The following is a 24937-nucleotide window of genomic DNA, read 5'->3' on the forward strand; positions in this document are numbered from 1 at the left end:
GCAGGGTGCTACAAAGGACTATAACAAGGAGTATTAGGATAAAATTATGCATGGAAAAATGGAGGCCAAATATTAGGAAAAGTTTCTTAATAGTGGGATATATTCCAAAGAAGTATTGTGGATACCAGGGCTTGGGTCGTGTCAGACAGAACTAGAGAGAGCACTAGAAAGTAATTTCTAGGATATTAAATTGGTACTTTCACTTTGGGGTGGAAAAAGGCCATTCCAAAGTGGAAGAACACTGTTTCCTCATGTTTTAAGAAGCTTACTGAACACTGTGAACCTTACTAAAAATTCAGTTTGAATTCTGAGCAAAGATTTGTATCTATAGTTTGTTGTACTGGGCTCATTCATCTGTAGTCAATAAGGATATTGGTCCCAGGATATCAGAGAGACAAGGTGAGTGAGGTAATATCTTTTATTGGACCAACTTCTGCTGCTCTGAAAGAGACAAGCTTTGGCACTTGCATAGGTCTGAAGAAGAGCTCTGTGTAAAATCAAAAGCTTGTCTGTCTCACCAACAGAAGCTGGTCCAATAAAAGATATTACCTCATCCACCTTGTCTTTCCAATATGGTGCACTAGCAGAATTGTGGACAGAAGCTATGCAAGCTACCCTACGTTTGAACTAACCCTGTAGAACTGTCTAATGCTTTTATTTTTAAGGACTAACAGTCCCCTAAAAACACAACTGTACCCTAGATTAGTTTAATCTATCCCTTTAAAAATACTGCCACAGGAGAGCACATCTTTTAGTGTCGACGGCACTAGGAACCTGCGAGAGACCGACCCTGTCACAGATAAACTAGCTGCCGGCCATCATTACACAGGGGTCATTTGTGATCAGATATTGATTGGATAATCTGTGTATCTAAATTACTGCCTGTCCTGTGATATGCATTACTTACTTGCACACGTGCCATCTGGCATGAGCATGTAGCCATTGAGACAATAGCACTTGTAGCTGCCATGGGTGTTCATACATCTATGCTCACAAGGACGTGGTTTCAATCCACATTCATTTGTATCTGCAGAAATAATTTGAATGAAATGAGTGCAGGGATTTTTGTTGTTTTAAATATATGGTTATAATGTTGCTTCATGCCTAAAATTCCCCAAAGTAAAAGTCCTGGGATAGAAAATGAGCCAACCCCTTGCAAGAAAGGAATTCAGCAGACCATCTGCCTAAGTGAGTGCTATAAAAACTAGCAAGGAGGGCCGGCTGCACCTGACAGACTGCAGTGCAACCTCTGGCAGACTGGAAGGGGAGAGAGAACTGAAATTACAATATTTGCTAATAGCAGAGTTTTTATTATTCTAGCTAGAGACCTTAGTCTCCCATCTGACATTCATACAAAAAAAAGTGAAAACAAGTCAGTCACACAGCATGGGGAAAAGATTACTAAAAGATTTCATGGGCCAAGCATCAGCTGTGATGTCGTGGCAAGAGTGAATCGTTAAGGGAGACAGAGGTGATCATATGTTGTGTGTGTGTGTTGTTTTTTTTTTTAAAGGAAATTCATGCAGCTGAGTTCTTTACCAATCTTCTAAAAACCATTCTCAAAACCCAACCTGTCAATAAAATCAAAGTATCAGTGTAGCTGAGGGTAAACCCACTTCTCATTTGGGGAATATGGAGTTTAGGTTAGTTTACCCACTTTTTTTTTTAACTACTCCTGAAAAGGGCAAGAAACAATATTAGTTTTTAATTGCCCAGGAACCAGCTTTCGTAGAGAAGGAAATCACCTAGCTGAATTTAATTTGCCTGGAGTGAAATACAGTGCTGACAGTGGAGGCTTACACTCCTGTTATACGTGAACAGTATCAGCATTTGTGACTTTCATAAACTGTTTGGCAACTGCTGCCTTTCACTATTTTGAAACCTTTTTATCAAATACTGAAGAGTTCATTAACAAAATACATCACTGCACATAGTCCATACACTATGTGTTTAATGATACAGTAATGTGATTTCACTAAAAAAAAAAAATCTCAGAGGGCTGTGTGGGCTCAATTCCACTTCTAATTGTCTCAGCATCTGTTCATGTGTCAGTGTGGCCTGCAGGCCAGAGGAAAATCTCCAGGCCACAAAGAGCAAACCGTCTGGGTAGTGATATGTCTGCAAAAGTATTTGTCAGAGCCCATTCCAACAAAAAGAGGAAACATATTACTCAAAACGTTGTTTTTCATACATTTTAGAGAGACACCAATTTGGAAATTACAACTGAAAGTTTTGTAGCTACTACAGATCCATGTAACACCCAAGATTACTGTAACAAAGATGAGCAGAAATATGTTTGTTCAACTAGACTATGGAAACGTTTTTTTCAAAGTTACCAAAGTGATTTAGCTGCCTAAGTCCTATTGCCTTCCAATGATTCATAGCTTCTTATGAAAAATGGGACTTAAGTGCGTTTATATGCAATAAGTAAAAAGTCAGTTTCACATTTCCTCTCTAGAGTCAGTCAGTTAGTTTTTCCCTTGCTGAAAATTCCTTATAAATAGTGTCAACATGGAAGAAGAAAAATTCAAGGGCTTTTCTGAAGGGTTTTTCTAATAGCACCCTTCAAATAATGTTCTGAAGTTATCTCAGAAATTGGACTGTTTAATTTTTTTTGCAAACGGTTAATATTCAAAGTTGATGGTGTCCTTTTAATCTGATTGCTTAACATTTTAAAGCAGAGCCTAAAAATACTGTGAAAAAGTAACAGTAGGCTACCTGTAAACTAATGAAGCCAAAACTATGAACGTACAAGTTTGGATGTCCTAATTTCAGAGTTCTCAAAAACTCAAATTAGCATGTACAAACAAAGGGTATTTGCCCATGTAAATTGTGACCTGTCCATCAATTCAGTTTGGAAGAAAAACTTGTGGTCAAGGAACTAGAGTGGGATTTCTGGCTTCAATTCCTGTTTTTTTAAATGACAAGTTCTTGTGTGTCTTTGGGGAAGTCTCTAATCACTCTGCATTTCATTTCTCCATCCATAAAATGGGGAAGATAATTTATTTAAATAGTAAGATGCCTATACAAGACTCTAGGTACCCTAACCTATACTACAATAAAATTTCAACAGCATGAAAATAATTCTGAACAGGAACTCAGCAAGCCTACCATCTAGAGAGCGCATTTCCACCCCTTAGTTGTAGTGGGAAACATGCTCTCAGCCCTGTCCCCAAATCCTCTCAAACATGTCTTTTGATATGTGCCTGGGCTCTTTTGGACTAGTAGGGATGCAAATTTATAATGCCTCCTTTCTTTCATGTCTATTCTGGCTATAAACACTCGGATTTTTTTTTTACTATGCTTAAGCACTGTGCCTAGCACAATGGGATCTTGATCAAGACCTTTCGGCACTACTGTACTATAGAAAGTTGGTAACCCTATTTAATGGCACAAAACTGAACACCTCTGCCCTGCCCCTTCTCCGAGACCCTGTCCCTGCTCATTCCATTCCCCCCTCTCTCTGTTGCTCGCTCTCCCCCACTCTCACTCACTTCACCGGGTTCCGGCTGGGGGTGCAGGCTCTGGGGTGGGGCTTGGGATGCGGGTTTGGGGTGCAGGAGAGGGTGCCAGGCAGGGGTTGGGGCCAGGGTTTGGGCTGTGTGGGTGGGGTATTCTGAGTGAGCAAAAATATAGGACAGCCAACAACATACACCCCAAATCCTGGCTGCCTGAGCAGAAGAAAGGAAATGTACAGGAGGGGGTCAGAATGCTGAACACTTGCACTTTAAGTGGATTTTATATACTGTAAAGATACTGAAGAAGAAGTATGGTTCAATGGCTTGGGCACTAGCCTAGGACCTGGGAAACCCCTAGGTTCAGTTCCTTGCTCTGCCACAGCTGTCTTGACATACTTTGGGCAAGTCATTTAGCTGCTCTGTGCCTCAGTTCCCCGTCTGTACAATGGAGCTAATGGCACTGCCCTGTCTTACAGGAGTACCGTCAGTAAAAATACATGAAAGATTGTGCGGGACTCAGATACTATAGCGATGGGGGCCATGTAAGTACTATAGATAGACAAGTACAGTATCTAGAAGAAAGATGCTTGTTGAGGGAACAGGTAAGTGTTAGACCTTAAGACTACCTACCTGTCTTAGTTTCCATATTTATCCTTTAATCATTCATGACAATTCAGAATTCCAAAGTCAGTTAAATTTGTAGCTGCAAACAAATTACTGAGATTCCCACCCCCACAACTTTTCCATAGGGAGATGAAGACAAGGAGACAGACTGTCAATGATCAAAGTCTCTTTTTTTGGAGAAGAACTATAATGTGTACAAACCTTGACTGCAGGTTTTCCCTGTAAATCCAGGAAAACATTTGCAATTGTTTGGCCCCATGCACTCGCCATACTTGCACCCATGTTCACAGGTGGCTGGAGGGCAAAACAGAGAGAAATTAAAGGTGTTGTTGCTGGAAGGTAGAGACATTTCTGCATTACAAGAGAACCTAGTGTGAACTAAAGTTGTCAAAGTATTTCATCTGAATCACTCCACGATACCCAGAGGACATTTTAATTGAACAGGACAAAACTCAAGGCAACACAGATAGCTTGCTCTGTCCACACTGGTAAATTTTTGTTGAGTGGGGAGCAGGAGGAAGATGCTTGCTAAGCATGAGTATGGGAGGGAAAAGAAGGAATTTGGCACTGATGTTGAGCAGAAGAGAGTAGCGTTGCGGGCAGAATAGGGTTGGTGCTGGCAGGGTTTTGGGGCTGAAGGGAAAGGAAGGGGAGATGGTGCTGCCATTGGCCTACAAAGTGCTGGATGCACTGAAAGGAATTTCATAGCTTTCTTCCTTCATCCCCTCCAGAACAATCCCCTCACTTTCTTTCCCCCTGCCAAAAACGAGGCTGCATCAGTAAGAGGCTGCATCAGTTTCTTCTTTAGCACCTTCCCTGTCCCTCTGCACAATGGAGTTTGACTGTAGGAGAGAGTAGAGCCACTGGAAGAATAGAGCTGCAGTCTAAGGCAGCTGCCAGGGTTCTGCTAGATCACAATACATGCAGAGGTGAAAGTAAGCTGGTACGGGCCGGTATGGAGGACTGGTAAGAAAAGGAGACTGGTTGAGGGTGGGGGGGAGAAGCCTGTTCCCTGCATAAGAATAGTTTAAACTCGGCTGTTCCCTGAGTGGTTCAGTCCCCAGGGTTAGGAGCGGTTTCTGGCATCCTTGTTAATTTCACTCACAGTAGCTGGGGGGAGTGGGGAGGGTGTGTTTGACCATGGCAGGGGCAGTCCTTGTCTGCCCCCGGGGATGAGGGGATCTCTCCAATACTAATATACACAACAAATACAAGCATTTGGCTGCACAGCTTAAATCCAGAGCTAATAAAAGCAGGTGGAAGGGGAAAACTCACTGTCACATTGGTTTCTTGTCTCCTCCCTCCCCCTCCTCCAGCCAGGCTGCAGACGAGGCTCTGCATTTCTCCCCACTATCTCCCCTCAGCAGGGGTTCTCCTCTAGGCTCTAGCTTGCAGTAGGGACACTGGCTGAGATGCCTGCTGCTGCTGCCTGCATAAGAACAGTTTAAACTCAGCTGTTCCCTGCGCAGTTCAGCCCCCAGGGTTAGAAGCCGTTTCTGGCATCCTTGTTAATTTCACTCTCTGTTGTTGTTGTTGTTGTTGTTGTTGGGGGGGGGGAAGGATGTGTGTGACCATGGCAGGGGCAGTTCTTTTCTGCCCCCCGGACGTGGGGAATCTCTTATACACAAAAAACACAATCAAAATCAGGAACCATTTCCAAGTTCAAATCTATCCCATTCCCTCCCCAGCAGAGGATCGTGGTTGTGATGTCCAAACTGCTTGCAGATCCTCTTTGAAATGTTACTGAACCGCGCAGGGAACAGCTGAGTTTAAACTGTTCTTATGCAGGAGGCAGGCTTCTCCCTCCCTCAGCCAGTCTCCCTGCTCCCTGCTGCAAGCTAGAGGGAAGCCCCTGCAGCTGCTGAGTGCCAGGCAGGGAGAAAGCACGGAGCCTAGTGTCAGGGGTGGCTCCAGACTCCAGCACGCCAAGCGCGTGCTTGGGGTGGCATGCCGTGGGGGGCGCTCTGCCGGTCGCCTGGAGGGCGGCAGGCAGAGCTCTGGTGGACCTCCCGCAGGGACCAGCGGACCCTCCGCAGGCACGCCTGCGGGAGGTCCACCAGAGCCGTGGGACCGGTGACCAGCAGAGCGCCCCCCACGGCATGCCGCCGTGCTTGGGGTGGCAAAATGTCTACAGCTGCCCCTGCCTAGTGTCAGCAGCCTGGCTGGAGGAGGAGGGAAGACATGGAGAAAAATGTGACAATGAGTTTTCACTTTTTCAGGCTTATTCCAATAGTAAAGTTTTATTACAGACAGTACTGGTAGTAGTAATAGTAGCTTTATTTTCTCTATCTATGTCATGCAACGGGAGGGATCCAGGAAGTACGTAGGAGAGGTGGGTTGCTTGCGATTGGACCATATGGGTAAGAAATGTAAATTACTTTCACCCCTGCCCAAACCCCAGAGCTCCCAGCTGCCTCTGCAGCTGGGAGCTCTGGGGGTGATTTAAAGGGCCCAGCCCCTAGCTTCAGCTGAATCCCTGAGCCCTTTAAATCCCGGGGATTTTAAATCAGGATTTAAAGGCCCCACCTCCTCCGATAGAGGCCATGCCTCTTCCGATAGAGGCCCCTCCCCATCCGCAGGACTCTGGAATACCGGCAAGTCCTTTAAGTTACTTTCACCTCTGAGTACATGTTTCTGCTCATCCATTCGAAGAGTTTACTTGCTGTGGGGGAACAGGTGAATGGCAATATATAAGGCTTAGAAATTTGGAACTAAAATGTGCATCTCTCAAAAGTCTCAAACTCATCTATATTCGTTCATTATCATGAGTGTTCATAAGTGCTGTATTAGAGATATATTGAGCATTTTAAAACCCAAGATTCAGTTGTAATGTAAGGTCTGAGCTTTTCTCCCTTTTCCTCTGAATTCCCCCTCACTGTCCTTTGTCCATGCCTCTTCTTTCCTTTTTCTACCCACTCTGGAGTTCCACTTATGAATGTCTCCAGAGAGGCTTTCTCTCTCTAGAATACTGCTGAATTGTCATCTTTTCTAAGCCATTCTAGAGCAGCTTCAGGTTACTGTAGATAAGCAGAGTCAGACTCTCTGCCAATTGATTGAGACCCCATGCAGTTCCCTTGGAAATAAATCAGATTATGTGCCAGTTCAATCTCTATGTAATTTTCCTGATGTGTCTGAACACTTTCTAATTACGGGGTCTGACATGCCACCCGAGAATTGCAGTGACTGTCTGGCACAATGCCCATGTAGCACAATATCTTTCTGTAAACAGTAGTAAGATGTTTAACATCTAATGGTAAAGTACACACAGTATTTAAAGTCTTCCCATATAGTATGAACATACTGGAGAAACTAATGATGTCAAGACAGCTTCAAATACACTTGTGCATCCTGGTATGCAAAGAGCAAAAATCTAGGCCTGGATTCTAAATTACTATTTAGTAATGTATGTCCCATCCCAAGCTGAGGGTTACGTTTTTCTTTTAAAAGAATACCAAACAATTTGGCTAGATTTACTGGCAGGGGGGAATTTATAATTACTCCTTCCATCAGCAAGGTCTTCCACACAAGGTTGACTCACTCTGAGAAAGGTCAGGCCAAATAGCTCTAACTCCTGCCTAGGAACTTCGTAGAAGTTCCTAGGTAGGAGTGTGTGTGGGGCGGGGGGAGGGGCGTGGAAGTGGGCATCAGAGACTCAGGAACATATCTAGTCCATACTCTGTCAGGGGTCGGCAACCTTTCAGAAGTGGTGTGCTGAGGCTTCATTTATTCACTCTAATTTAAGGTTTTGCGTGCCAGTAATACATGTTAACTTTTTAGAAGGTCTCATTCTAGAAGTCTATAATATATAACTAAACTATTGTTGTATGTAAAGTAAATACATTTTTTAAAATGTTTAAGAAGCTTCATTTAAAATTAAATTATAATGCCAAGCCCCCGGAACCGGTGGCCAGGACCCGGGCAGTGTGAGTGCCACTGAAAATCAGCTCACGTGCCGCCTTCGGCACGCATGCCAGAGGTTGCCTACCCCTGCTCTAAGTGCTCTCTCTCTAAGTGTGTGGGGGTGCAAGTGTAAAAATAAAACCAAAAAACCTTTGCTTTGTCCTGTTCAAGGTGAAATATTGCCCGCCTAATTCAGTGCCCCCAACCTACTTGCTAGGCTCACCTCTGGATTCTAGCCTCACCTTCATCTATAACTTTGCCTCTGGCTTGTGCATGGTGGTTACTAAGTTGTGCTTTATATCTTTTGCTCGGAAGAAACATGAAGCGCACTAGAGCGGATTATAAATTACAATACCTCTTCCACCTGGTAAACCTGAACATATTTATGAGTTTAAGCTTTTTAATTCACAACCCATTATGTTATTAGCCAGTAGGTGGGTGCCCTTCTTTCTACTACTTCCAAACTGTTCTGAGGGCTTGGCACTTCTTTAAAAAACCTGCTCACATGAGCAAGAAATTCAGTGTGATTACGAACATCAGTAAGTGCTACGCAGCATGCAAAAGACTTACTGAACCAATACTTTAAAATATACCTGGACTTTAACTCTTTAATATTTCATGAACCATTATGGCTTAATTTTCAGTGCATTCAATGCACCACTAAACATTGCAGAACTGGAAAACTGCCATCTTGATATTTTTGGTATCCATGAGCTAGTGGGTTGTAAGAATGTCAGTTTTTGCTGTTCAAGATCTAGATCTCTCCAATCTCTCTCACTCTTTATTGCTTTAACAAAAAGAGCAAAAATTTCAAATGCGTGTTCAATGTTAGGCACCTAAATTCTTGTCTAGACGCCTAAATAAATACCTTGTTTTTACTCCCCAGAGGTTTTGAGCACCAAACTACTTAAGGGCCTAAATAAGATTTAGATGCCTAACTTTGGACACTCAAGTTTGAAAAATTTGGCCTAAACTAGCACTGTTGCTCAGGACAGTGGTTATAAGTAGTCTGGGGGTTGTGGCTTTTTGTGACAAATCAGTTAAGTCCTGAATTACCAAACAAGTCTGTTGTGAAACACCTATTTCCCCAGTGCTTTACAAGTCTCTTACCCTGCTACAGAGCTGTTATTTTATTTTCTAGAGGAGCTTATAAAATGGTATTTAGTAATCGAGAATCAGAGTGTTGTTGTTGTTGGTTATTTGCATTACCATAGCACCTAGGAGCCCTGGAGATGTGCACAAAGTTTATAGGATCTTGTCTCAATTCTCTTGTGTACCTGTATTACCAGTTAAAGCACATAGGAAAGCCACAATTTAGAATTTGCCAGAATTAGCACAATGGAATTTAGGTATCTTTATTAAGGTCTTTAAAAATTTGTTAAACATTTATTAAAATCACCTCGTACTTCAAATAATGAAGAATTTCACCATACCTAAACTGACACAAACCCTGAATGAAAAGTTGCACACTGTGAAATCAAATAAGTATTAAAAAAAAAAAAATCCTCACCTGGCGCGAGGAGCTACTGCATCTTTATTTACAGTTTAGATTTACATCCTGGTTGACTCAAACCAGAAATCTGCCAGGTGAAGAATTTCAAGAACTTGTGAAAACTGGACACCAATAGGAGGTCATGTGAATGCTTTTGGGTGAAAAAAGTGACTAGCTGCATTTGCTCATCCAAATTACTTTTGCATAATGCCATATTTACCTCTATGTATTCTTTAGCACCAGAACTAGAGTTATACAAACAATGCAAAATTATTAAGGCATCCCTTTGCTCAAGTTTTCTTAAAAAGAACAAACAAAACAAAACAAAACAACCACTCACACTAGCATTGCTATCCGAAAAGCATATTAATACAGTTATAAGGAGAAAAGGCTTTGGGGCATCACTCCCTCTTAGACAGCAGTCTACTGATTTTTACCAATTATACACTGAACCTTTATTAAACTTCGACAGATAGTCAGCGCTAAGTTTATCAGCACAGCAGATGGACTTTAGGAGGAGTCAGTTTCCCAGCTGCTCCAACATTTTATGAGTTCATTGTGCTTTGCCTAAATACAGCTGTAGAAGCAGCAAATAATCCTGTGGCACCTTGTAGACTAACAGACGTTTTGCAGCATGAGCTTTCGTGGTGCAAGCTGGGGAGAGATTTCATATTACCCTCTCCCTTGCATTTGTATGCCCTTATGAGATTGGAAGCCTCTTAAAAGCCATTGATCCTTCATTAAACCAGCTCCCCAGGGACCAGAATACTGGCTGGCAACATAAGTTCTAGTCAGATGAACTTGTTGCTTGAATTTTATTCTCTTTTTAAATGGGTGAAAACTATTGCTTCCCAGAGAATCTGAAGATAAAGGCTGCTACTTAATGAAAAGCATCTGTCTGTAAATATAGTTTTAGTGACTACAGTCTGCATTTATTATTTTTTGGATCTTGTTATAATTTCCGATGGCTATCTTGGTACAGGCATTATCCAGTTCTTATCTTTTGGTTTGTTATGAAGAAGGTCAGGCTAGATAATCCTAATGGTCCCTTATGGCCTTAAAGTTATGAATCTATTTTACTGGGTGCCTCTGTTTATCCAATTCTGCATTTTTAAAGGGATTCTCTCTAAAACTTATTTTCTTCATGCTCCTACAGTATATTGATTCCTCACTTGTTCTGCTTCCTATAACTTCTAGTGGGCCCATAAGGAGCCACATTTATTAAAAGCTAAGCACACAGTCACGAAGATGTCAATAGTTATTTGCTAATGTTACCTTCGCAGTGCCCTTTGTTCTTTCTCCAGCCATAGCAGCACTCGAGCTTAGAACCGTAGCGACAAACCCCAGGCTGGTTCACACTCAGCAGCTGCCTGTGACCTCTTGAGCTGTGCACAAAGCATAACATTAGCTGCAGCAGAGGAACACATTTTAATCTACCATCACACTGCCTCCTTCGCACGTTTTAATCAAATTTTATCCACCGCCACACAGTTTAATGTTGCTGACATGCGTCACTGAAGTAGTCAGTAGGGTTCATTGAAGGGATGCTAAGTTGGTGGTTCGGAGTTTTCAAACTGTAACTAACTTACAGCTTTTCTATTAAAATTGCAAAGTAGAAAATAGGGCCAGATCCTGAGCTCATACAAGTCAGTGTAGCTTCACTGGAGTCAATGGGGTGATTCCATTTTGCACCACATGAGGAAGTGGGCCACCGTGACTAATTCTACAATGCTAATGACCAAATTACAATACTTATGGAAAATCAGTGCTGCATAAATCCTGAGGTGGTTACTATGTAGTGATGGTTTTTGGGGTCCCCCATCTGCCCATTAACCTCCCCCCAGCCCATCTGTTTTTCCTCCTCCAACTCTTGTCCATAAGGTCTTCTGCCATTCAGCCACCTATGCACGAAACTCAGTCCCTGACCTGAAATCCCATGCGTCCACCACCTTCTCCAAGCCCCTCCTTAATACACTTCCTTGACAAAGTCTACAAATATTTGTCCTTCTTCAAAGAAAATGTTGCCTCATTAGAGAGAGTTCAGTAGCTGGAATTTCCAGGTGAAGGTGTGGGTATTTACAGGGCAATTTGTGGGAACATACAAGTCCTATACTGAAAATAAGACTCATGCATTTTTGTACTTTCTCTGATACATATTAACGTCATAGCTTTGTCTCCTGATGATAGTGTCATTAATGCCTGTCACCCTGTATTGAGTTGTAATATAAAAAACTTTTATTAGACCAAAACTATGGAGTTACAATACTCATTACAGATTTCTAAGGCAGTCATCCCCACAGGAACCATTCACATAAATTAAGAGAAAAAGATAGGGAATGAGATTTCCTTCAGCAAAACTGCCTTCTGAAATGGAACTATCACCAGAGGCAGGCCAGCCAGGAGACAGGTCATCAGAAGGAATCCAAGAACTCATAGTTATTGGCGAGCCTAAACAAAGTGTTGCATCTTACCCTGCGGCAAAGACTTAGGGGTCTGATGGAGCCCTGTAAAGTCTATTTGATAGAGGTTTTTATAACATGCTCAGCACTATAGTATCTGAGCGTCTTGCAGCAGTGCATTAACGCAGGGCTGCCCAGAGGATTCAGGGGGCCTGGGGTCTTCGGTGGCAATTTGGTGGCGGGGGGGTCCTTCCGTTCCCGCCGCCAAAGACCGGGAGTGGAAGAAGCTCCGGGGGCCAGGCACCACGAGAGTTTTCTGGGGTCCTCAGAGTGAGTGAAGGACCCCGCTCTAGAGTCCCTGAAAAACTCTTGTGGGGGAAATGCCCCACTTGCCCCTCCCCCCCCCCACCCCCGGGCAGCCCTGCATTAACGCACGTGACTCATCTCTCACGTAGTGTTTGTTCTCTCATTCCTCTCCCCAAAGGAAGAAGCATGTGCAGTGAAGTGTCTTTGTCTGGTAGGGTGTGTCTTAAAATATAAATATACCTGTTGCTATATGTTTGTTAGAAAAGGCAAGATCAAAGAAATGTCTTGCTGATCCTTAGTTCTTGGAAGGTCATGTCAAGTTTCATTGAAGCCTGCTACCACAATGGCTGTAGATGATACTGTAACCCACACACCACCTGCGTGTGGTGTTCTGTCCTCTCTAGTGCCACTGAGACCACTTAGCTAATGCTGTAGCAGACTCATTAATTTCTAAGGGCCATGTAGCTTTTAGCTCATGCTGTAGAGGCTCATGCACTAAGCTTCAGAGATCCCAGGTTTGATCCCGCCCACCGACGACCGGGGTCTGTCAGTATTACAGTGCCACCTGTGGCTGGCTGACACCATTAACTTTACAAATGCATGTTAAAGTTTCTGATGTCATTCCAATAATCAGCTCATTATTCCTAGCCTCTGAATTTGGGGCGTGTGACGGGGCAGGACAGCCCCGCACTGGTACAGCAGGGGTTAACCCTTCTTTACTAGCAGAGGAGGCCACGCCCAGGAAGTTCTGCTGGGCATGCTCCAACTGGCAGACCAGTACAAAAGCCTGCAGGTCTGCTCAGTCTGGGCTGGTCACCGGGGGAGAAGGACACAGACCGTCAGCTCCTGCAGAGGGAGAGCCCAGGAGCTCAGACCGGGGCGCCAGCCGAGCAGGGGCCGACCCGGAGCCCCCGGGGAGGGACACCGGCAGTGACAGACCTACGGGGGAGCCGCTCCCACAACGCAAGCGTCCGGCTAGACAGGGTAGGAAGTGACCCAGGGGCATTGTAGTGACTGACAGCCTTAAAGCTGCAGTACCGCTCGGCGTGTTGCGGACGGATCCCCACCGAGCGGGCGGCAAGGAGAACTTGCCACAAACAGGGCCCTGGGTCGGGGCTCGGTGGAGAGGGAGGGCCCGAGTCCCCCTACCCCACCTCGTGCTACCCCACCCCGCAGGGGGTGTTTATGGACTCAGGCTGCTAGGCCGCGCTACCCCGCCCCGAAGGGGGCGCTTGTGGACTCCGGCCGCTAGGCCGCGCTACCCCGCCCCGAAGGGGGCGCTTGTGGACTCCGGCCGCTAGGCCGCGCTACCCCGCCCCGAAGGGGGCGCTTGTGGACTCCGGCCGCTAGGCCGCGCTACCCCGCCCCGAAGGGGGCGCTTGTGGACTCCGGCCGCTAGGCCGCGCTACCCCGCCCCGAAGGGGGCGCTTGTGGACTCCGGCCGCTAGGCCGCGCTACCCCGCCCCGAAGGGGGCGCTTGTGGACTCCGGCCGCTAGGCCGCGCTACCCCGCCCCGAAGAGGGCGCTTGCGGACTCCGGCCGCTAGGCCGCGCTAACCCGCCCCGAAGAGGGCGCTTGCGGACTCCGGCCGCTAGGCCGCGCTACCCCGCCCGAAGAGGGCGCTTGCGGACTCCGGCCGCTAGGCCGCGCTACCCCACCCCGCAGGGGGTGTTTATGGACTCCGGCCGCTAGGCCGTAATACGCCGGCTACCAGGGGCAGACCAAAGGACAAGTGAGTGGTGCAGCGCTAGGCCCCCAGCCCGCCCCTGCCACAAGGGGGCGCTGGGGCACCAGGCCCATCACAGGGCTGTTTAATTTTTATTCAAAAAAGCTTTGCCTTTCCCTTTCTTTAACAAAAAAACTGAATCTATAGGTAGCACAGTGCACTGCGTAGTCCTGGGGGAGTTCTGCACCACTGCACACCTGTAGAATTCATGTGCTGGGGCAGAATTATTCCCCCCCCTCCCAAAAAAACCCAAAACATTCTGCAGGAAAGTTGCTGCAGTTATGCCTTTTGCTCACCAGGGCCACTGCGGTGGCAGAACAGGGCAGTTGCTCCCAGGCCAGCCCCAACTGTGCACAGGGAAGAGAAGCTGCCTTCCTCACAGTGCCCTGCCCATGAGGCATGAGATATTGGGGTGTGTGGACAGCATGGGACACATGGGGCTGCCTGGGGGTGTGTGTCACAGACTGGGGCAGAGGCTGAATTGGAGTGGGGGTGCAGGGTCACATGGGGTTGGTGAGAGGTGGGATGGCTGAGTAGGGGTGTAGGCCACTTTGGGATAGGAAGGGGGGGTGCAGGGACACATGGGGACAGGGGAAAATGTGCCTGAATGAATGAAAGAGGCTAGGGGACAGCCAGGGTCTGCATGGTGGAGGATCTCTAACAATCCCTCCCTTTCAAAAAAAAAACCAACCCCCAAACCAAAAACCCTGTTCCATACTTCTCCTGCCCATATCCAACAACCCTCCAAGTTCACACCCAGGCTTCTTCCCGGAAATTCCTTCCCTTTCCCTCAGCTCCTCCATTACCCCGACTCAGCCAAGCCTTTGCACTGCTTCAGAGGGGTGCGGGAAATAAGTTTCTGTATCGTAGTTTAGATGTATTACTCAGAATTCTGCATTAATATGACTAGCAAGGAATCTATTTGACAAAAAAAATATTTCCTGGATCTTTTTTGTTGTCTGTATTGTTACAGACATAGTTGCTGACAAGTATTTTAAAATAAATTACCAAAATAATTGAACCTGATGTGATTATATTGTTGTTTTGACAAATAAAATGTGCAGAATTTTAAAATATTGTATGCAGAATTTTAATTTTTTGGTGCGGAATTCCTCCAGGAGTAACTGAGGAAGTGACCCAATCAGTGTTAAAGATGATATGAGAGGGGAAAAAAAAAGTTGGCTCTCTTCTTACCCCAGACTACGTTGCTAATTTGTGACACATACACCCATAAATAATAGGTATGCTTTATGGTATGTGCTCAGGGGCGGCTCTAGGAATTTGGCCGCCCCAAGCAGTTATGCCTGCGGGAGGTGCACCGGAGCCGTGGGACCAGCGGATTCCCGCAGGCATGACTACGGAGGGTTCGCTGGTCCCGCGGCTCCGGTGGAGCATCCGCAGTCATGCCTGCGGGAGTTCCACCCAAGCCGCGGGACCAGCGAACCGTCCGCAGTCATGCCTGCGGGAGGTCCGCTGGTCCTGCGGCTCCCGTGGACCTCCCGCAGGCATGACTGCGGAAGGTCCGCCAGAGCCACCTGCTGCCCTACCGGGAAAATGCCGCCCCACGCGCGCGCTTGGTGCGCTGGGGTCTGGAGCCGGCCCTGTATGTGCTGTATACATACATTTAAGCACTGTGTCATTTGAAGCGTATTTGTTTTACATTGAATTATGACCTCTCCTGAAAAACAAACAAAACTGCAAAAATCCCTGTCATTTATCTTCTGTTATCATTTGATTTAGTTGGGGTTGGTCCTGCTTTGAGCAAGGGGTTGAACTGGATGACCTCCTGAGGTCTCTTTCAACCCTAATCTATGATATTCCCAACTTTGCCCTAGCCAACTCTGGTTATGAAACATGATGAAGCTTCAGTGAGAGCTCCTTCAGAACCCCAGGAGGAATTCTGGCTGAGTCAGCAAGAATTTGCCTAAGGTTTCCATCATGCCCTTCCTCCTCCTCCCTGCCCCTCTCTCCCCCCAAAAAACCCTCTTTACAGCATGGTTCTGCCTCTAAGGCACAACTCCAGCCCTGGGTTTTGGTTACCCTTTAAATAACTGTAGACTGTTTTCATGCCTCTAATCACATTATACAAATCTAGTTCTTTTAATTCTCTCCCTAATGTCTAGCCATTCTTTTCAGCATGTTGCCATTTTGTCACTATTCTCTGAACTGTTTCCAATTCAAATATATATTTCTGGTAATGAAAGACTAAGAACTGAACACAGTATTCGAATGGATTGATCCTACTGTTCTTTTGCTGACAACATTCCCGTCTAAATCAATGGGAGTTTTTTCCTGAGTTAGTACTGCAGGACTAGGGCCTAGGTGAAATCCTGGCCCCAATTAAATCAATGGGAGTTTTACCAGTATTTCATCCCTAATAGGTGGAATAAGCTGAACTTTAAAGAAAAGAACCATTTTCATCTGCTCCACAATATGATGCCTCTGACCACACTACAAAAATCTTATCGATCTTTTCTTCTCGTCTGTCTTAGCTCTCTGAAAGCTTGTTTCTTAACAATTTACGACCTGTATGTTTCTTTTTGTTATCACTTCTTTCCAGGACTCTGCCTTTTCAGTGACTGATTAGTATTAACTTCAGTTTTTCAAAGCTGATTCTAATTTTGCTATTTCCTGTCCATATTTCTAAAAACTCTATAGGACACTTGGTATTTGAGTCCCTTTAATTTAGTATCCTCTACAAAATCTAGTTAACAGGCTGTTTAACCCTTCCATCCAGATGTTTAAAGTCTGTTTTTATTAGAACAAGATGCAACTCTGATCTTGGCCAAAACCCACTGGGAACCACCACCACCAATCAGTCTTGTCATACCTATGCATTGGACATGGAGCAAGCATCAGTCTTCAAATGTCCTGATTTAATGTTATATAATTGAGGTTTTAATACAACACATCACAGGTTCAGCTAAAAAATCAAAAACATTTTCTGTTGAAATGCTTTCATTCTGCAATTTCAGGCCTGTGAAAAAGCTTGAAACACTAATGCATAAAACCTCAAGAAATAACTAACATGATCATAATACTTGTTACGGATGATGCCCTGCTTGAAGTGCAAAATGTGTTTTCTATATGAGTAGATCTGGAGTTCATAAACTTGAGTCCCTGAGCAGTTCCTGAAAAACTGAGCATTTGACAGCTCTGAACATGCTGGAACTGCACACTTCCACTTGCTGAGAAGAAACATACCAGTTCATGACCCTAAGGCTAAACATCTTGAAAATGTCATCTCTAATTGCTATGAATGCTCCTTTTTAATAGTTACTATTTTATTGTGGTCTTTATGGCTTCTTGCTTAACTCTGAATGTGAAGCCCTGGAAAAGTTTGTCTGATACTGAATAACTTTAATTCCCTCTCAAAATTGTATGCTGGACCTTACCTCGATTGTTCTCCTTGTGGGATACAAATGTTTAAGAATTTTAATATATGGTTATTAAGAGTGTCTATTTCTACTAGCAAATTTAAGAGGACAATTTATAGCCTTCTATATTTTGCTTACCTTCTTTGTATTCATCTATAGCTCCCTGAGTTTTTTAAATTAGAGCCAGAGCCATTCCCAGTGTAACCCCATTGACTTCAGTGGAATTACTCCAGGGAAAGTTTAGTCTATAGTCTGTAAAATAGAGGGAAAGTCTTAATAACTGTCTCTTCAGTAGCGTTATACTTTAGGGTGACCAGATGTCCTAATTTTATAGGGACAGTCCTGATATTTGGGGCTTTGTCTTATATAGGTGCCTATTCGCCCTCACTCTCATCCCGATTTTTCACACTTGCTGTCTGGTGAACTTAGCTCTACTGAGCTTTATAAAATCAGAGCTGTACTAACAAGCAGTTCTTAATTTAACATGCTGCACATCTATCTGCACCTACTTACTGGAAAATGCTTGAGGGTTTGATTCAGCCAAAGCTCTGGGGGAAAACACATGAAGATATAGATGCCTATGGAAAGTCTATTAAATACTTGTCAGTCAAAGTATCATACAAGAATCTCTCTGCTTAGGCAGAAACAGCATCAACAGGAAAAGCTGATCACCACAAACAGCTGCTTGCACCCAATCAAAGTTCAAGAGGATCATTGTCCTCCAGAATAAGCTGCTGCAACAGCCACTGATAAGAAACCAGTTAAAGAAGGAAAAAGCAAAAGCAGGTGTTCAAACCTGAATTGAATAATACCCATTAAAGTTAGTGATAGACTTGAAATAAAACTCCAGGTCTGGCTACCCATGAAGCTGCAAATTGCTAACTGGCACCCCCTGCCCTCACTATCTTTATAATGGATCAACCAAAAACTCTAGATCCAAATGCTCCAAAACTTTGCAGTTTTAGGAATCTGATTCTGAAACGTTCAGCTTGGGTCTCTCTCTAATTGCAATTCACATAATAATCTATATATGATACCTAGGTATCATGAGATTGGTACATTACAAATATATGTACCTATGTACATGCATTAACACACACACAGCAATACACACACATTATATAATCCATCCCCAACATAGATGTTGTTAAATTGGATCATCATGTAGAGGAATAGGGGAAAAACTTAATTTAACATACATTTGAGTAGAACTGGGAAAATACTGAAGAAAAAATAGCAAATATTAATTTAATAAAAAAATCACTAGCCCTTTGTATTGGTTTTCTGTGATCATTAGAACAAGATCATTTCTTGTTTTCACGAATGGTTGCAGAAAGCAAAACAGTCTCACCAGGAGAGGTGAACAGGTGTCTGGGCAAATGTTCATAGGGAAAGTGTTTCTATCGCCACCTTGGTATCTCCGATTTCCCTCCTCTTAATTTTAAGAGATTCACTCACCCATCAGATCAGAAACCCTGGGGTGACCAATCACACATCCGCGACAGCGAACCGTCGAAGAGACAGCCAGAGCAAACAGCTGGCGGACGGGACAACCCACACAGGGTGAAATATGTCCCAGGAAGCGTTCAGCAACCAGCGGAGACTAACCCACACATCTGCCCCGCGCCGGTTCCCTGATCGCTGGCCAGCAGAAACAAAGGGCTGACACTCGGCGCAGGGATGGGTGGCTCGCACGGCTCCGGCGCTAGTCACTGCAGAGAGCTCGCCCAGCTCTCGCCTGGGGTCTGAGCGCTCCTTCGCTGGGAGAGACAGACAGACAGACAGACCGAGCACCCCGCAATGTCACCCTCCCCTGCCTGGCCCCCGTGCAGTGCAGGGGAGAGCAGTGCCCCGGGCCGGGCCTGTTCTACTAACCTGGCGCTGTCAGCAAACCCGCGGCTAACCAAGGGCAGCAGGGTGGCTAGCAAAGCGCTGCAGCAGGCGATCGGCCCCATGTCCGAGCTGCACGGAGAAGCGGCGGGAGGGAGAGCGAGCGCTGTGCTGCTGCCTTGGTGGGTGTGATTTGCCTCCCCCTCCAGTGCCGGCTCGGGGCTCCGGGGCGAGGTTTAGCAGCAGCAGCCAGGGACAGCAAGCCCCGGCGGCGGGCGGGGGAGCAGAGGAGGATTGCGGGGGGCTCCGCCAGCGGGGACATCCACACCGCCCCCCCCCCTCACCAAACCCTGCTAGTCCGGGTAGGCTGGGGGCGGGTCACTCGCTTCCACCCTGGGGGGGGGGGGTGCCGCCTACAGCAACACACACGCTGGGCTTTGCACGCTGCTGCCGCTTCAAAGCAAGTGACAAACAGTGACCGCTGAGCGTGGGATGCGGGGAAAGGTGGGCCCAGGCTGGCCCCAGCCAACCCAATAATTAACCCTCCCCGCCCCAACCCACCGCAGAGAGAGAAAAGAAATTCCGCGTTACCCAGAATCTTGCTTGCAGATAACGATCCCGAGAGGAGGGGAAGGAAGAGAAAGGCAGGCTTGTTTAATGCAGCTTCGCCTGTGAAGTGGAGGCTGCTGGCACCTGATCCAGGGGGTAAAACAAGGGTGACCCTGACAAACCCCCGCTTACAGAAGTGGTTAGTCATGGGTTGTTAGCGATGGCCAGTACAAATTCCCATAAACTTTCCCACGCCCTTTGTGCTGGCTTTCTGCAAACGGGGATTGATTTTAGTGGTGCAAACATGAAGGAAAGTGAATTTCAGGCATACGTGTATTTACAACCCAAGAGTTTCATGTTTGCATTTATGGGTATTCTCTCCTCCAGCTGCCCCCGACCCCCCTGCCCTGGCAAACATTTATGGTTATTTAACATATTTAGTATGGCAGAGCAGCCAAGAACGGGACTCCCTTGTGCTAGACACTGTACAGACAGAGCGGGAGATGGTCCCTGCCCGAAGGGCATGCTCGTTCATTCTTAACACATCCCACCAGGGGTGCTGGGACAATTTATATAATAGGGTGCTGAGACTGTAAACCCTGTATATAATGGAAACCACTTCAAAAAGGGGGAAAAGCACCACCCCCAGTTCTAGCACCTATGCATCTACATATTTCCATTCTCTTTTCTGGATAACTTTGGAGATAAGCTGTTGAACTTTCTAGGGAATCTTGGCATTTGTTATATATCTAGTATTCTCCTGAGGCATTTTTTCTTCCAAAGACAGTTAGACATGCGCCTATACCTTTGGTAGATTTCCAGCTTTCACATTCCTATATTAAGGTGGAAATAACATTTAAGTTAGAGGGAGAGTTTGGTCTTTAAACTGTAGATTTTCAGTGACCGAGTCTTGTTTAAGCTAATGAAACCAACTGCCACCTTGCCAATTCAGGACATTATTTCCTTCTGGACATCCCCCTGGTCTTCAGTGCTACTGCCAAGATATGAGAATTGACTCACCCCGGTATTCCTTTGCCTTCTAACAATGCCTGAGTTCAGAGCTGGTGGGGTTCTCAGATGTATTTATTTTTCATAGCTATTAACCCTTTCTTTTGTGATACTTTCAATCTTGACTTGCACGTTGGCTGAACAGTCATTCAGAAAAGCTGTGTTGTCAGCAAAATTTAATCTTGTAGTGTCCTGTTGTTGACCCATGCAATGCCTGTTTTGCATTGATCTACACTTTCTCTCATAATGAGGTCAATGGTAATGCCAAACAGAAGAGGTTTGGAAGAGGAATGCATCCTTGTTTGACACCAGTGTCTGTGTTAAACCATCAACATTCTTTGAAAATAAAAAGGTTTGCATCAAATAAATACCCAATTCCATCTTCTATTTTCTCTTCCTTATAGAAACAAACACAAGACCCCAAACATTGGCTAATCACTGGATCTCAAAGGGACTTAACACAGAGGACAGGCAAAGAGCAGTCCAGAATAGACAGGGATGGCAGAGCCTTATTTGTGCCCTAAGGTAGCATTTGGCTCTGGCAGCATGGGAAGGATTCAGATTCAGCTTTCTCACCAGCAGTATCTGGGCCTGGGTTTGGTCAGTGAACAGAAACAATGGGCAAAATTTCAATCCATTTATAGCTATGCAAATACAGAGTTACAACAGTATGTATCTTGAGTAACTGATGCCAGAATCTGACGAGATGCAATGTAACTTATCTGAGTAACCACAACAGCTCAAACTTTACCATACTATACCAAGTATATGCAATGCTGTTCACAAACAATTCAGAAAGGTAAAAGTATTCTCAAAAAGATGTGTGAAATACAGTCATATGACAAATTCAAAATCTGCTATGAAATTTCCAGAGCTGAAAAACCCTCAAATAAATTTGTGGAGTAATTTATTCTTTGCAGATTATTCACCCATTTCTGAATCTGACTCAATAGAGAGCAGGCAAAGCTGTGCCTTAAGGAACCTTGTCTAGTAAAAATACTTTGCACCTGTATAACACCTTCCATTCAATGATATCTTAGCTTTTTATAAACAAAGAAGTCTTGCAACACCCTTGTGAGCTAGGTAAGAAGCACTATCCTCATTTGATAGAAGAAGCAGCTAAGAGAAGTTAAATGAAATGCCCACGATTCCACAGGACATCTGTGGCAGAGACAGGAATAGACGCCAGATCTTTGATAGCAACTTCTGTTCCTTAACTACAGGATCAACCCTTTCTACTCTTTGTAAGTACAAGTGTTTTAAGCAGAAATGCCTGTCCAACTCTATCTGAACTCTACCCAGAGTGATCATTAAGTCTCCCCACCATGTGCGCACACACACACACAAAAAAACCCCTTACCAAAATATAATATTTTATCCAAAATCCATATAACAGTCTGACATTTCTCTGTATTTCTCATCCAGTCTTGATGTTAAATATCCCATGATGGGCTCCCCTGCTGATTTTTCCTTTGTCTCCTGTGACTGCAGACTTCCTCCCAAAGTGGCCTTGTGCAGACTCTATATCATCTCATAGGTTGCCAATTTTAGTTGGAGGTATTCCTGGAGGTTTCATCACATAACAATCTTTAATTAAAGACTAATCTTTAATTCCTGGAGACAATCCTGGAGGGTTGGCAACCCTATCATCTCACCATAGAGGGGGCAACATCAAAACTTTAGAGTTCCATATTGAAAACCATAATTGTAACAAGATATAAATTTGGTGAAAATTAAAATGATCCCGTTGGGGGACTGTATAGGACTGGTAATGGGATACAGCCCTTTCATCTCTAGGTCACTGGTCTACATACAGCCCTGGACAGTAGGGAAGAGACACTGTTGCCGTTTGATAGCTGGTCAATGGTCACTGTGAAATGTATTGGCATTGACATTGATTGAATGTGTGGTGACTAACTCACCAAGGGGTGGTTACTTCATGAGTAAAGCAAACAATTTAGCCCATAGACTGTGGCTGTGGGATTAACTTGATTTCTCACTAACACTGAATAATCCCTCTGTATTTCACTTGTCAGTCACATAATATCACTACCATGTTCATATATATATTAAAGCTGCAGTACCGCTCGGCGTGTTGCGGACGGATCCCCACCGAGCGGGCGGCAAGGAGAACTTGCCACAAACAGGGCCCTGGGTCGGGGCTCGGTGGAGAGGGAGGGCCCGAGTCCCCCTACCCCACCTCGTGCTACCCCACCCCGCAGGGGGTGTTTATGGACTCAGGCCGCTAGGCCATGCTACCCCGCCCCGAAGGGGGCGCTTGTGGACTCCGGCCGCTAGGCCGCGCTACCCCGCCCCGAAGGGGGCGCTTGTGGACTCCGGCCGCTAGGCCGCGCTACCCCGCCCCGAAGGGGGCGCTTGTGGACTCCGGCCGCTAGGCCGCGCTACCCCGCCCCGAAGGGGGCGCTTGTGGACTCCGGCCGCTAGGCCGCGCTACCCCGCCCCGAAGGGGGCGCTTGTGGACTCCGGCCGCTAGGCCGCGCTACCCCGCCCCGAAGGGGGCGCTTGTGGACTCCGGCCGCTAGGCCGCGCTACCCCGCCCCGAAGAGGGCGCTTGCGGACTCCGGCCGCTAGGCCGCGCTAACCCGCCCCGAAGAGGGCGCTTGCGGACTCCGGCCGCTAGGCCGCGCTACCCCGCCCGAAGAGGGCGCTTGCGGACTCCGGCCGCTAGGCCGCGCTACCCCACCCCGCAGGGGGTGTTTATGGACTCCGGCCGCTAGGCCGTAATACGCCGGCTACCAGGGGCAGACCAAAGGACAAGTGAGTGGTGCAGCGCTAGGCCCCCAGCCCGCCCCTGCCACAAGGGGGCGCTGGGGCACCAGGCCCATCACAGGGCTGTTTAATTTTTATTCAAAAAAGCTTTGCCTTTCCCTTTCTTTAACAAAAAAACTGAATCTATAGGTAGCACAGTGCACTGCGTAGTCCTGGGGGAGTTCTGCACCACTGCACACCTGTAGAATTCATGTGCTGGGGCAGAATTATTCCCCCCCCTCCCAAAAAAACCCAAAACATTCTGCAGGAAAGTTGCTGCAGTTATGCCTTTTGCTCACCAGGGCCACTGCGGTGGCAGAACAGGGCAGTTGCTCCCAGGCCAGCCCCAACTGTGCACAGGGAAGAGAAGCTGCCTTCCTCACAGTGCCCTGCCCATGAGGCATGAGATATTGGGGTGTGTGGACAGCATGGGACACATGGGGCTGCCTGGGGGTGTGTGTCACAGACTGGGGCAGAGGCTGAATTGGAGTGGGGGTGCAGGGTCACATGGGGTTGGTGAGAGGTGGGATGGCTGAGTAGGGGTGTAGGCCACTTTGGGATAGGAAGGGGGGGTGCAGGGACACATGGGGACAGGGGAAAATGTGCCTGAATGAATGAAAGAGGCTAGGGGACAGCCAGGGTCTGCATGGTGGAGGATCTCTAACAATCCCTCCCTTTCAAAAAAAAAACCAACCCCCAAACCAAAAACCCTGTTCCATACTTCTCCTGCCCATATCCAACAACCCTCCAAGTTCACACCCAGGCTTCTTCCCGGAAATTCCTTCCCTTTCCCTCAGCTCCTCCATTACCCCGACTCAGCCAAGCCTTTGCACTGCTTCAGAGGGGTGCGGGAAATAAGTTTCTGTATCGTAGTTTAGATGTATTACTCAGAATTCTGCATTAATATGACTAGCAAGGAATCTATTTGACAAAAAAAATATTTCCTGGATCTTTTTTGTTGTCTGTATTGTTACAGACATAGTTGCTGACAAGTATTTTAAAATAAATTACCAAAATAATTGAACCTGATGTGATTATATTGTTGTTTTGACAAATAAAATGTGCAGAATTTTAAAATATTGTATGCAGAATTTTAATTTTTTGGTGCGGAATTCCTCCAGGAGTAACTGAGGAAGTGACCCAATCAGTGTTAAAGATGATATGAGAGGGGAAAAAAAAAGTTGGCTCTCTTCTTACCCCAGACTACGTTGCTAATTTGTGACACATACACCCATAAATAATAGGTATGCTTTATGGTATGTGCTCAGGGGCGGCTCTAGGAATTTGGCCGCCCCAAGCAGTTATGCCTGCGGGAGGTGCACCGGAGCCGTGGGACCAGCGGATTCCCGCAGGCATGACTACGGAGGGTTCGCTGGTCCCGCGGCTCCGGTGGAGCATCCGCAGTCATGCCTGCGGGAGTTCCACCCAAGCCGCGGGACCAGCGAACCGTCCGCAGTCATGCCTGCGGGCGGTCCGCTGGTCCTGCGGCTCCCGTGGAC

The 24937-nt window shown here is 46.1% G+C and overlaps 1 protein-coding gene across 3 annotated transcripts in view; it reads right to left on the bottom strand.

The window, feature by feature from the left end:
* Positions 1–19439, bottom strand: part of EGFL6 (EGF like domain multiple 6) — a 71500-nt gene extending 52061 nt beyond the window's left edge. Inside the window, exons 1-4 of one of the 3 annotated variants that reach the window (XM_045010404.1) lie at positions 19158–19438; positions 10750–10859; positions 4284–4376; positions 908–1027 (exon numbers count right to left, since the gene is read on the bottom strand). In XM_045010404.1, coding sequence (XP_044866339.1) covers positions 908–1027; positions 4284–4376; positions 10750–10859; positions 19158–19237 — 403 coding nt within the window. In that variant the 5' untranslated portion in view covers positions 19238–19438. Of the gene's footprint in view, positions 1–907; positions 1028–4283; positions 4377–10749; positions 10860–19157 lie in introns of all 3 variants that reach the window. The other 2 variants (XM_045010386.1, XM_045010395.1) reach the window with 2 other exon arrangements.
* Positions 19440–24937: the final 5498 nt, after the last annotated feature.

The sequence above is a fragment of the Mauremys mutica genome, chromosome 1 (genome assembly GCF_020497125.1).
Source record: "Mauremys mutica isolate MM-2020 ecotype Southern chromosome 1, ASM2049712v1, whole genome shotgun sequence".
Taxonomy (NCBI): Eukaryota; Metazoa; Chordata; order Testudines; family Geoemydidae; genus Mauremys; species Mauremys mutica.